Source organism: Labrus mixtus, chromosome 18, assembly GCF_963584025.1.
Source record: "Labrus mixtus chromosome 18, fLabMix1.1, whole genome shotgun sequence".
NCBI lineage: Eukaryota > Metazoa > Chordata > Actinopteri > Labriformes > Labridae > Labrus > Labrus mixtus.
The window spans coordinates 8173297-8185755 of NC_083629.1; the positions used below are offsets into that span (position 1 = coordinate 8173297).

At 44.1% G+C, this 12459-nt stretch overlaps 1 protein-coding gene across 1 annotated transcript in view; it reads right to left on the reverse strand.

The window, feature by feature from the left end:
- Window positions 1-724: 724 nt before the first annotated feature.
- The window catches only part of ehd4 (EH-domain containing 4), a 28195-nt gene continuing 16460 nt past the window's right edge, over window positions 725-12459 (reverse strand). Inside the window, exons 4-8 of the mRNA XM_061062331.1 lie at window positions 6736-6902; window positions 6520-6653; window positions 5454-5565; window positions 2963-3127; window positions 725-1348 (exon numbers count right to left, since the gene is read on the reverse strand). Coding sequence (XP_060918314.1) covers window positions 791-1348; window positions 2963-3127; window positions 5454-5565; window positions 6520-6653; window positions 6736-6902 — 1136 coding nt within the window. The 3' untranslated portion in view covers window positions 725-790. The remainder of the gene's footprint in view (window positions 1349-2962; window positions 3128-5453; window positions 5566-6519; window positions 6654-6735; window positions 6903-12459) is intronic.

The following is a 12459-nucleotide window of genomic DNA, read 5'->3' on the forward strand; positions in this document are numbered from 1 at the left end:
TTTTTAATTGTTTACCAAATTACAATCTGATAGTGCTTTCACACCTGCAGAAAATTTCCTGATATATCTGTGCTAAGCTGCATGTGTGAACACAAAAAGCTGAATGTTTCTCTCTTCAGCCGGAGTTTCTCCTCCAGCCTCCTCGTATTTATTCTGCAGAAAGTCATTAGGATTAGGCAAACTTTCTGGAGCTTCATCAGCATGTTGAGGAAACTTTGATTCAGAAGTGCAAAGATGAACTTACAGGAACTCAATAAATGAGGGTAACTTTCTCTTGTGTTGTGATTCTGGATGTAGACATTCAGCGGCATTATAAAGCACGAAGGAAAACAAAGGCAGGAAGCAGGTTAACATATATAATAATATTTTATCTAATTTCCCCTTTTCAAATAAAAGTGTCCAAATCAAAGCTGTAAGAATAAACCTTTCAAAATAAAAGCGGTAAATATGAGGCATCATAATCGTTCTTCTTCTTTGGTGATTTCAAAGCTATTTAAAATCTTACCAAAATAAAAGGCATCATGTTTTGACTTCCCTTCAGTCAGTTTTGTTTCTTCGCTGTCCTGATGTTCAGACGTGTGGTTACCGGTGAAGTCAGCGACGGTCGAGACCATCTTGGCGGCGAGCTCCTCTTGAAATGATCCTTTAAAATTCTGCAGCTAACAGCTGATTGGTTCTCCCGTTAGTCTGACCATCAGCTGCAGACATCTTGACTCTTTGGTGATTTTATTTTTTTACATTTTGACCTCCTCTCAGCTCGCTCAGTCCCTCAGGCGGCCATATTGGCGCCCTAGTCCTCGCTGTGGTTGTACATGGCGTCTGCAGTGGAGTTTTTGCGGTGGGCCGGGGGCACCAGGTGGGGGGGCAGCTCGGTGGGCAGCTCGTATCCCTCCAGTTTGATCTTGATGAGGTGCTGTGCAAGCGCGAACTCCTCGTCGTCCAGCATGCCGTCGTTGTCGCAGTCGGACAGCTTCCAGATCTTTCCGAGCACGGTGTTGGGCAGCCGCGAGTTCTGCATCTCCTTCTTCGCGTTGACGCCAGTGATCTTTCCGTTGACGGGCATCAGCATGTAGAAGATCTCGTCATAGCGGTGCTTCTCACGGGCCACGATCCAGTCTTCAGCATCGGCGCCGGCGCTGATGCCCTCGCCGTAGCCGTGACCGAATGGCCCGTCCTGGGAGCCCTCGAAGGCACCACCTGACACCATCGGCGGCGGCAGCTTAGACTCCTCCTCCCGGATCATCGCCATCAGGACGGCGATCTTTGAGGCCAACATCTTGTCCACCGACTCGATCAGCTTTATCTTCATAGACGGGAACTTACTGAAGTCGTAGTGCTGCAGCATGTCCTGCAGGGGGAGACACACACACACATCGAGGGTCAATTAAACATTTTCTTTGCAACATGTGGAACGCCAAGCACGGTCAGGATTAAACGCCACTTGTAATGATTCACATGTACATGTGGTTTGTGAATGTGTAAACGCTAACAGCCTGACTTTACCTCGACTTTCTCCTGACAGCCCCCCTAAGGGAAACTTCTACATGAACATCGTTGGATAAATCAGGATATTTCATTGAGAGCGAGTGGGTGGTGGTGTTGCAATTATATCAATTACATGAACGGAGATGGTAGAGGTGGCGTGCAGACAGTCTATGGTCGTGCAGCGATCACAGGGAATAAACGTCACCACCCCCTCCCACTCGCTCCAGGTGAATTCTCCTGATTATATCCTGCTGCGTTCTCACATCAGCTCACTCTGACTTCAGTGTGAAAGCACCATCAGGAATCAGTTTCCACATAGTAAGACGTGCACCCGCCCCCACTGGGTCTGTTTCGGGTTTTTTAACCTTTGTTTGAGATGTGATAAGAATGTCTTCTTCTGGTTTATTTGTTTTTAATTTAAATTTCATATTCTCATGTAAGGCTCTTTGATGTTTACCTTGGCTGTTGGTAACAAGCAGCTTTGTCCAAACCCTGAGACTCTTATCACAGTTAATCAATAAATAATAAATACATACCGAGCCATTTTTACTAATAAGTGTTATGTGATGAGAATATACATTATTTTAATTTTTATGAGATTATTAAAATGTATCTGAAACAGTAGAAGTCCCTAAAATTTCCTTTAAACAAACCTAATCTTTTCAATTATTCTTAATTTGATCATCTTTGTTGGATCTGATTGGTTGTTTTTATGTGTTTGTTTTTATGTGTTTGTGTTTACAGACGGGGACAGATCAGCGCTTTGTTGCAGTTCCTCTTCATCACAGACAGGGGGCGACAAAAACCAGGAACACAAACTAACTGACCTTCCAAGTTAATTAATGAAATTTCACACGTGAATGAATCTGATTGGCTGAGAGCTGAGTCATGGGATTGTGTGTGAGAGTCAGAACCTCTCTGCAGCTGGACTCAGTGTCCTCCGTGACCTCTGACCTCTGAACGAGAACACCGCTCACAGAGGAGAACAGACACTACACAACACGTGTGTGTGTGTGTGTCCTCAGAGCAAACATCTCACCAGGGAACACAAAAATCTCAAACATCTTCCAATAAATACAAGTGTCGCTGTGGACACACACACACACACACACACACACACACACACACACACACACACACACACACACACACACACACACACACACACCTGCAGGTCTCACAGCTGCAGAGTGTTTTCAGTCAGTGACAGAGTTCAGTTCTTCTCTGACTTCATTGAAGCTTCAAAAATGTGTTTACTGTCGTCAAAGATCACAGTTTGTTCTCGGAGAGTTACAGCTGAACAAACCTGACGTTCATATGTTCATGCTCTCACACCCGACATGCAGATGCAGAAATGATGTGCACAAAGGACATTTCAAATTAACAACCCCAGAATTTAGAGTTGGCTGCATGAAAGTTTATTGAACCTAAATTGTGTTATTACTAATTGAAGTGAAGTTCAGGTTTATTCTGGTACCTGCATCTTGGCAACGTTGGGGAAGTCTCCGGGGCTGATGTGGTGCTCTCTCTGCAGCGTGGTGTAGATCTCCGGCAGCCTCATGATCAGCTCCTCCTTCTTCTTCTCTCGCCCGAACAGAGACGGCATCTCCTTCTTCAGGTGGCTGATGATGTAAGCGTGCACCTGGAGGAGAGAGCGGACCGTGAGCTTCACACCGACAGCAACAAAAACCACATCAACTTTATTGAAGATTCACAATTGTGAAAGTCTGTCGATCCAGATCACAGGGGTAAAAGGAACACGCTTGTTTCTTTCTGTAGCGCTGATTGCATTATCAGGGAACACACACACACACACACACTCCGAGCCCCCCTGCAGTCAGACCTCAGCTGAGCTGCGTTCAACAACAACTCTGTGTATCCAACAGTTTCCTCGATCAGTGAAACAGGAAGACGTTTGTCCACACTGAACCCCGACAGAGACTGAGGTCAGCTTCACTACACGAAGAATGTAAGAAGAAGAAGACAAAACATCCTCAGGAACGTCTATTCTACTGTTTTAATAAGCAGTGCAGGTTTTGTTTTTAACGCCTCCTTGTCCGTCAAACGTGCTCAAAACTCCTGAAAATGTTTGTGCATGTTTGAACACAAACGGCTGATTCTTTTAACACGACTTCAACCTGCCAGCCCCGACGTTAACCTTCAAAGTCAAGTTGGGCTGCAGTGTGAACACAGCAGGAAATATTCAGGATAAAATCACTGCGAGAAAGGGGGCGGGTACAACAATGTTTATATGGCGTAATTGATGTGCACGCTATGAAGCTGCTGCATTAAGTTTTCTGTTCTTCTCCGCTCCTTCGTTCATGGCGTGAATATGTCAAAGTAAACATTGCAAAACTTTTCATCATTGCCTCAGACTCTGTCGCTTCATACGCCTTTAAAACGTATCCCTGTAACGTGGTGTCACACCTCCTGAGATGAATGAAGGAGGTCAAAGTGAGGAGCAGGGAGGTGCAGAGGAATGAGGAGGAGGAAGGAATGCAGGAGGGCAAAGAGCCGTCAATCGCTCATACTGGCCAAAAGGATTATGTGAGTTGAAAGGAAGGAAGGAAGGCAGGGAGGAAGGGAGGAAGAGGGTACAAGGGAGGGAGTGAGGTCCATTAGAGTGATTAATCAACAGTTTAGGAGGAGGAGGAGGAGGAGCAGAGAGAGAGAGGAAGAGGAGGAGAGAGAGGAAGAGGAGGAGGAGGAGAAGAGAGAGGAGGAGGAAAGAGAGAGAGAGGAAGAGGAGGAGGAGTAGCTGGTGTGTTTCCTCCAGCCAATGACAGCGCAGCATGTGAGTTTAGGAGTGGATACAATTCAGTGATTGGACATGATTTAGGGTGTAAATCTATGTAACTATGTCGTGCAGTGAAGGTGAGCTTCTGGAGGATGAGGGGCCCAGTTTGAATGATGTGTTTACAAATTGACTCCACCTTTAATGATCCACTGACAACAGTAAAAAGATTTTAGGAAAAGTTTGATCTTCTTATATGACAAACTTAATCCTGTGATATCCCTCACTTCCTTTTCTCCAAAAGAGGAACCTTCAAAATAAAACAGTTTCAGTTCTCCTTTCTAGATACTTTTAAACAATAGAAACTTCTCTGAACACAAAACGTAGAAAATGAGAGTTAAGAGGAGCAGAGGTCACTCGGGGTCAATCAGCTGGATAATCCCAGGTGGTCAGGTGTGTGTGTGACTGTGAGATTCCTGTTCACTTCAGTGAAGATAAGTCGGCCAATAACCGTCAGATGTGAACCAGCCTATCTGACTGATCCAGGCCGCAGCAGCTCCTGAGTCCTTGGTGTGTGTAGAGAGTGATGTCAGCGGTTTCTCTGTCGGGATCCTTCCTGTAACGTTGTCTCATTGTTGGTGTGAAACATGAAAGCAACACAGGAAGTCGTTCTCTTCATTAACCACCACAACAGAAACATTAAGCCCCGCCCCCTGAACATCAAACACAACAATGACCTCCAAACTGACCTTCAGCTTTCACACAACAAGGTTTCACATATGGATTTATTTTCACGCTTCAAAGGGAAGTTTCCTCCCATTAAGGTTTCTTGTGTTCAGTGACGTTCAGGGTCTAAAAACAGCGTCCGAGTCGGCGGTTATTTCCCGCCTTGTCTTTCATGAAGTCTCACCCCTGCTCTCGGACTCTCCGGAAATAGAGACTTCTCTTTGCATCGTGCTGACAACAAACTAACAGTAACACGAGACGAGAGAGCTAACAGTTTCCATTGACTTTAAGTCTTTGTGCTAAGCTAGGCTAAGCACATGCAGCCCCACTCTGAGATGAAACTGAAGATTCAAAATGTTGCTCTTAAATTTCTGGCCTCTTCACGCCTGGAGAAGCACAACCAAACATTCCAGGAGATTCCCAGGACTGAGTGTGTTTGGGGTGGGGCGGTTAAACCTGAAGGTCACAGGGGTTAAATCCAAACGCAACGTGTCATTTCCTGTCTCACCTTGGCCAGCCGCGCCCTCTTGATGAGGTCGTTGAGTTTACGCAGCGCTGCGTTTCTCGGGAGACTCTGGATGTCCCTGAAGAGGTCCTGAGACTCTGCCTCAAACAGACGCCTGGGAGGAGAGAGAGAAAGAGAGAGAGGAGAGAGAGACACAGAGAGAGAGAGAGAGAGAGAGAGAGAGAACAGGTGAATAAACGAACGAGTGAGTGAAGAAACAAACCTTGAGAGAAGTTATGGATACAAACATCAGAGAGCGTATGAACGCATGAATGAAAGAAAACTGAGGTGAAAGGATGAACTTTTAAGAGGTTTGATGAATGAATGAACATGTGAATGTCTCATCTGTTCTGTGTTTGTGAACATGTGAATGTCTCATCTGTTCTGTGTTTGTGAACATGTGAATGTCTCATATGTTCTGTGTTTGTGAACATGTGAATGTCTCACCTATTCTGTGTTTGTGAACATGTGAATGTCTCACCTGTTCTCTGTGTTTGTGAACATGTGAATGTCTCACCTGTTCTGTGTTTGTGAATGTCTCACCTGTTCTCTGTGTTTGTGAACGTGTGAATGTCTCACCTGTTCTCTGTGTTTGTGAATGTCTCACCTGTTCTGTGTTTGTGAATGTCTCACCTGTTCTGTGTTTGTGAATGTCTCACCTGTTCTGTGTTTGTGAATGTCTCACCTGTTCTCTGTGTTTGTGAACGTGTGAATGTCTCACCTGTTCTCTGTGTTTGTGAACGTGTGAATGTCTCACCTGTTCTGTGTTTGGGAACGTGTGAATGTCTCACCTGTTCTGTGTGTTTGTGAATGTGTGAATGTCTCACCTGTTCTGTGTGTTTGTGAATGTGTGAATGTCTCACCTGTTCTGTGTTTGTGAACGTGTGAATGTCTCATCTGTTCTGTGTGTTTGTGAATGTGTGAATGTCTCACCTGTTCTGTGTTTGTGAACATGTGAATGTCTCACCTGTTCTCTGTTTGTGAACGTATGAATGTCTCACCTGTTCTCTGTTTGTGAACATGTGAATGTCTCACTTGTTCTGTGTTTGTGAACGTGTGAATGTCTCACCTGTTCTCTGTGTTCTGCAGAGGTTTGGCCCAGAACGATCCCAGATAAACTCTCACCACCTCCGGAGTGTTGATCACCTTCCCCAGTGACCACATGAGGGCGCCATACACCCTCATCAGCTGCTGCGTGTCCACCTGAGGGCACAGGTGAGGTTAATGTGTGTGTTCTTTAACGGTTGCTGCGTGCAGGTGTGTGCGTGTGGAGGACTCGTCCCACCTGGTCTGCCTTGTTCAGGACGACTCGGATCTTATCGTCTTGTCCTTTGAACGCTTTGATCGCCTCCGAGAACTCATCCGAGATGTCGAGTTTGTGAGCGTCGAACAGCAGAATGATGCGATCAACACGTTCCCCGAACCACCGCAGGACCTCGGCAAAGTCGTAACCTGCACACACATACACACACACACATCATCATCATCATCATCATCATCATGAGGTCAAACTAACATGACTCCATCTTAAATATTTGACTCTTTATAGAAACTGATCAAAGATTTCAGTCCAAACGCTCAAATGTGAACTTTATTGTGTTTCTGTGTTCACACTGCTCTCTCGTCTGTCTGAGGGCAGTCGAGTTAAATACCACTCTGTGAACCGCAATGCATGATGGGATATACTGCTCGGATAGTTACCACGGGTTGTACACTACTTGTCACAATGCATTGTGGGATACAATGAGTGCACTATAAGGTGTGATGATGCTCTGCCCACTACAACACGGTATCTTCACTTTGTAGTGAGTAGAGAGTGATTTCAGACTCAGCCGCAGACAGAATAAACCTTCCAGTTGCAATGCATTTTGGGTAGAAATCCACTGACTAATCACTCAGATATTTCCACAAGGATCATACAAGGAAGTGAGTTTGTCAAGATGATCAACACTTCGATACCCAAGTTTTGAAAACGATGCCATCTGTTGTTTCATAAGACAGGTGAGAACGAGAGGAACGAGTCGGTCAGAAATCTCAAGCAACTCCTGTCTCTAAACTTTACAGAAAAGACATTGCCACTGTTTGCCAACTATGCTTTTATGTATGCAAAATTAAACACGCTGATGCTTTTGATGTCATGTGTGAAGCGCTTTAAAACGTCTTGTTGCTGAAATGTGATGCATCTCCTTCCATCATTAGTGAATTTGAAAACACGACTTTCAAAGACTTCTGTTTGTTTGTGTCTGAAGCTAACACGTATTTCACCCTGAAGCCTAACAGTTATGTTTGCTTTGGTAACGGACTCCTGTGTTTATGTAAACTTTCTGTATCAGGTCTTAATGAAGGTGTTCAAAGTTTGGAAGTTTTAGACCCCCGTCTGGCTTAGATAGCTGTAAGGTTTTCAGCCTTATTCTAGGACGCTTACCTTGCCAGACAAATTTTGAAATCATTTTATCCAAGTGGTCAAATGAGGCTTTTGGAATTTCTACAGGTAGCATCTGAAATAAGTACAGCAGTCTGGGCAGAACATTCATACGAATACTTTCAACACGACCGAAAAGGGTCAGAGGGAGCATAGACCATCGTTCTAAGTCACTATGTACACATTGAATTAACTTACCATAATTAGATTCAAATAAATCCTGTAAGGCAGGGGGGATGTATATACCAAGGTATTTAATGCCCTTTTCAGGCCATTTAAATCCACTTTGATGTTTCACACTTTGTGGGATTCTGCTGTTTATGTTCATAGCCTCGGTTTTATCCACATTAACTTTATAACCGGAATAATAACCAAATTTAGAGATAACCTCCTTTAAATGAGGTATTGTTAGTGCAGGCTCTGTCAAATATAATAATACGTCATCCGCATAGAGCGATAATTTGTGCTCCTCTCCATCTATTTCAATTCCTTTTATATTATCATCATCTCTAATTAACTGGGCCAATGGCTCTATACACATAGCAAACAGCAAGGGTGATAAGGAGCAGCCTTGTCTGCAACCACATTCCAAAGTAAACCTTCCCGATCTGTAACCATTCACTTTCACAGCAGCCTGTGGAGATGAGTAAATGAGTATCGTTTTAATGTTCGAAATAAGTATTGCCATGACACGCGGTCAAAAGCCTTTTGGGCATCTAGGGAGATGATAAACGAATCTGATTTCATATTCTTTTGATGAGATATTATATTTAACAGCCGCCGCAAGTTATCTCCGTAGTACCTTCCAGTTATGAACCCGGTTTGATCAGGGTGGATCATTTCGGTGATTATCTGATTAACTCGCCGAGCCAGGATTGCAGTTAAGATGCGCAGATCACAATTAAGCAGGGATATAGGTCTGTAGGACTGGCATTCGGTGGGATCTTTACCCTCCTTATGTATTACCACAATAGTAGCCTCTGTCCAGGATGGTGCCATAGTTTTTGTCTGTAATGCATGGTGATATGCTTTCAACAACAGGGGGGATAATATATCTTTAAATGTTTTGTAAAACTCATTAATATAGCCGTCTGGCCCTGAACTTTTGTTGTTTTTAAGTGTTGAGATAACCTGCTTAATCTCGCATTCCTTAATCGGCTCGTCCAGTTTCTTGGCTGTTGATTCTGACAGTTCACCTAATTTTATGCGATTAAGAAATTCATCCAGTTTTTCATTGTCAGAACAGGTGCCTGTATTGTTATATAAGGACTTGTAAAACTCTGCAAAGGATTCTGCTATTTTATCTGGTTTTGTAACCATGGTACCCTGGGATTTTATTTTCTGTACCATATTGGATGCTTGTTGTTGTCTTAGCCTAAATGCTAGAAGCCTACTTGACCTGTTTCGTGTTCAGCTGTTTGAGAAATAAAAACAGAGCTGTTCAAAGAGCCTCCAGCTCGATCCAGACCACAAACCAGTCCGTCTGACTCGGACTCAAAGTAGAGTAGGGTACTCTGTTCTATGACGGAGCTGATGCTGATGTGAGATAGGTGATTATATTCTCCTGCACCTTTAAACTCATCTCAGAGGATTTATTGAGAAGAACAAATAAAGCGAGCGGTGAGGACGTCACAGCTGCTGCTCTCAGCCTCTCACTGTGTGTAAGGTGATCCGTGTGGGTGTGGCTCCACCAACACTGGGTGAACTGGGACAAAAGCTTTTAAACCCTTTAACAGAAAATGAGCCAGACTAAAGGAAGATCCAGGAACTAGGCTTCTGGTTCACGTCCTGCTACTTTGATGTGATGTTTTGTCCTTCAGCTCCCTGCAGCATCAACACACCTTCTAACATGTACCGAGCCGGCCCTACATTCTTCCTCCTGTCTTTTCTTTCATGTATCAGGACGATCAATGTATCAATTTCACATATACTGCAAAATCTTGAGTGCTGCACAGCTAGTGACACGTTTTGCATCGCCCTGCAGGGATTGGTTCTCCAGAGGAGGGAGGCCGAGTCAAGCTAAGTATACACTGGAAGGTGAAAGGGGAATAAGTAAACAGGACCTGTGTGCAAACATGAACACACACATGAACGACTTTATGAATCCTCAAAGTAAACACGCAGACACTTCACCTTAACACAGTCTGTTAGTCCTGATTTAAAAACTCTTCATTGTTCATGTCCCAGCAGGTGGACAGAATTCACACCTGATGGATTCACCGGACAGGAAGGACAGGACACACCTCTGTTTGTGGACACAACACACACACACACACACACACACACACACACACACACGCACACACACACACAAACTGACTGATGGAAAATACAAATACAAAAAGCCTTTTCATCGTTTCAACTTTGACACCTCTCCACTGGAGCCATCACTTCTGATGCATTCAAGAAAGTCAGGAAATCTAAACGCTGATTGCCTTTAACAACGCAGCGTCAAGCAGCGATTGTGACTCCAGTTTGAACATTTGATCTTGAATTGATTGTTGGCTTTACTTTTATGCAGATCATTAAATCCTCATGAGAACTCTGCTGACAGGAGCCAGGACGTCATGAAGCGCGGAGAATATTCCGCCTCTCTATTGTTTCTCCTCAATACACCGACACAATACAAGCCTGCTGATACGTGATTGGTCAATACAGCTCAGACTCCAAACAGAAACACAGAAACACTCCCCATGCTGACAGTCCCAGAGTACAGATTGAACCTTTCTGTGTAGAACCTGTGATGAGTTTAGTGTAACAGAGTTTTATTGACTCTGCAGTGTTCGGTTATTTTGAGCCTCTCGTTGTCTCTTCATGAATAAATGATGAAGATGGTCTGATGGTGTGAGCACTCAGAGGAAAACCAGCCCTCACAGTTTCAGGTTTCAACCTGCAGGTTCAGGTGTCTGCTCGATTTTGTCCCAGGAGACATGCTGCTGAGGGTGTGTGTGTGTGTGTGTGTGTGTGTGTGTGTGTGTGTGTGTGTGTGTGTGTGTGTGTGTGTGTGTGTGTGTGTTTCTGTCTGTAGAGGTGCAGGACTGTATTTACTGCTAACACACACACACACACACACACACACGCACACACACACCCTTCTCGCCCTCTTACAGGCGACAGATTACTTGACATGTTCCACTTCCTGTCTCAAAGGAAACGCCTTCCTGCTAACAATACTGCTTCCTCTAAAGTGTCATTACTTATTGTATTTGTATCTTGGAAAAAATGTGTTCATGTAGGAACCAGCAGAGTCAAAGAATGGAGCCTGGGGTTTTAATGTGATGCTCTTTACAGCCGATAATTATACGAACATAACTCCTGAAATACTCAAAACCACCACGAGTCATGTACAAGATGGACGCTCTGTAGCACAGTCAAAAAAGACAGGCTATCCAGCAATGTAGAAAGGGTAGTTTGCCCCACAAAACAAATGTAAGGGTCCAATCAGTGAGATTTGAGTGAAATGATAAAGTGACCTTACTATATGATCAGACATTAAGGAAACATGTTGAAGTGCTGGCTTCTCTGACAACAATGCAGCAGTCAGTATGTCCTCCTTCTAACTTTAGATTCTGGTCCTGAATGCTCTGGATTTGTTTGGTCCAGAGAAGGTAGGAGGTTTTAAGGCACCTACACAGGGCCGTTTTGGATGCCCCTCGGTTTACCAGATATGAGACCAGTTACCAGGTCAAACCAACAGGTGTTGCAGTGATGGAAGCGGGCAAGAGAACTGGTTCAGATAGAAGTGATTGTACCCGACCTAAAAGGTAAGATAAGCTAATAAGCTCCACGAGCAGAAACGTGCTCAAACTAGGATCAATATTGGAGATGCTTTTGAAAAATGGAGAGAAGTTAGAACGCAGAAAGGTTTACAGAGGGGGCGGGGGGAGACAGCTCTCTATGATGTTTAGAATTTGGACTGCAGTACCCATTTTAAACACTAGGTGTCAGAGTTACATATTGCTCCTTTAAGATAAACCGAGCTAAGAATCAACAGTGGGTTAATGTACGTAATAAGTAAGTATGTAATGCACTATTCTGCCACCGCTCCACATACAGTACGTGTTCCTCGGCCTGCAGTGCACCGATCAGCTGTTTGTGTCTTCAGGCTTCAAAAGAGACAACAAATAGAACCAAACTAACGGTTTAACATCCTGCACAGAAATATCAGACTGCTCCTTCAACGAAGCAGTCGTCATCCTGCTGTGATGTAATGTTGGGTCAGTGAGTTCATTTACTGGATCGGGACCGATGGTGATGAAACCAGAAACCTGGGCCAGACCTGAGCAGGCAGCCTGGTGGACTTGGTCGGACCAAGTCGGACAAAAGGGAGGGACGGTTGGTAGAAAGCCCGGGAGGACGAACTGAGAGATTAAAGAATTTAATTTAGGCTCAGATCCAACTGTGACTCACTGAAATGCACAGATTTAAACCCAAGACGAAGAAAGAAAATGAAGAGGTTAAGAATAAACTTTATGAACTACAGACGATTTAGGAGCCATTTCATGTGTTTCTAACTGAAGTCATGATTCATAAATAATAGAAATGTACATCAAATTGAGATTCTGGAGATTCCTTTAAAACTCAAAA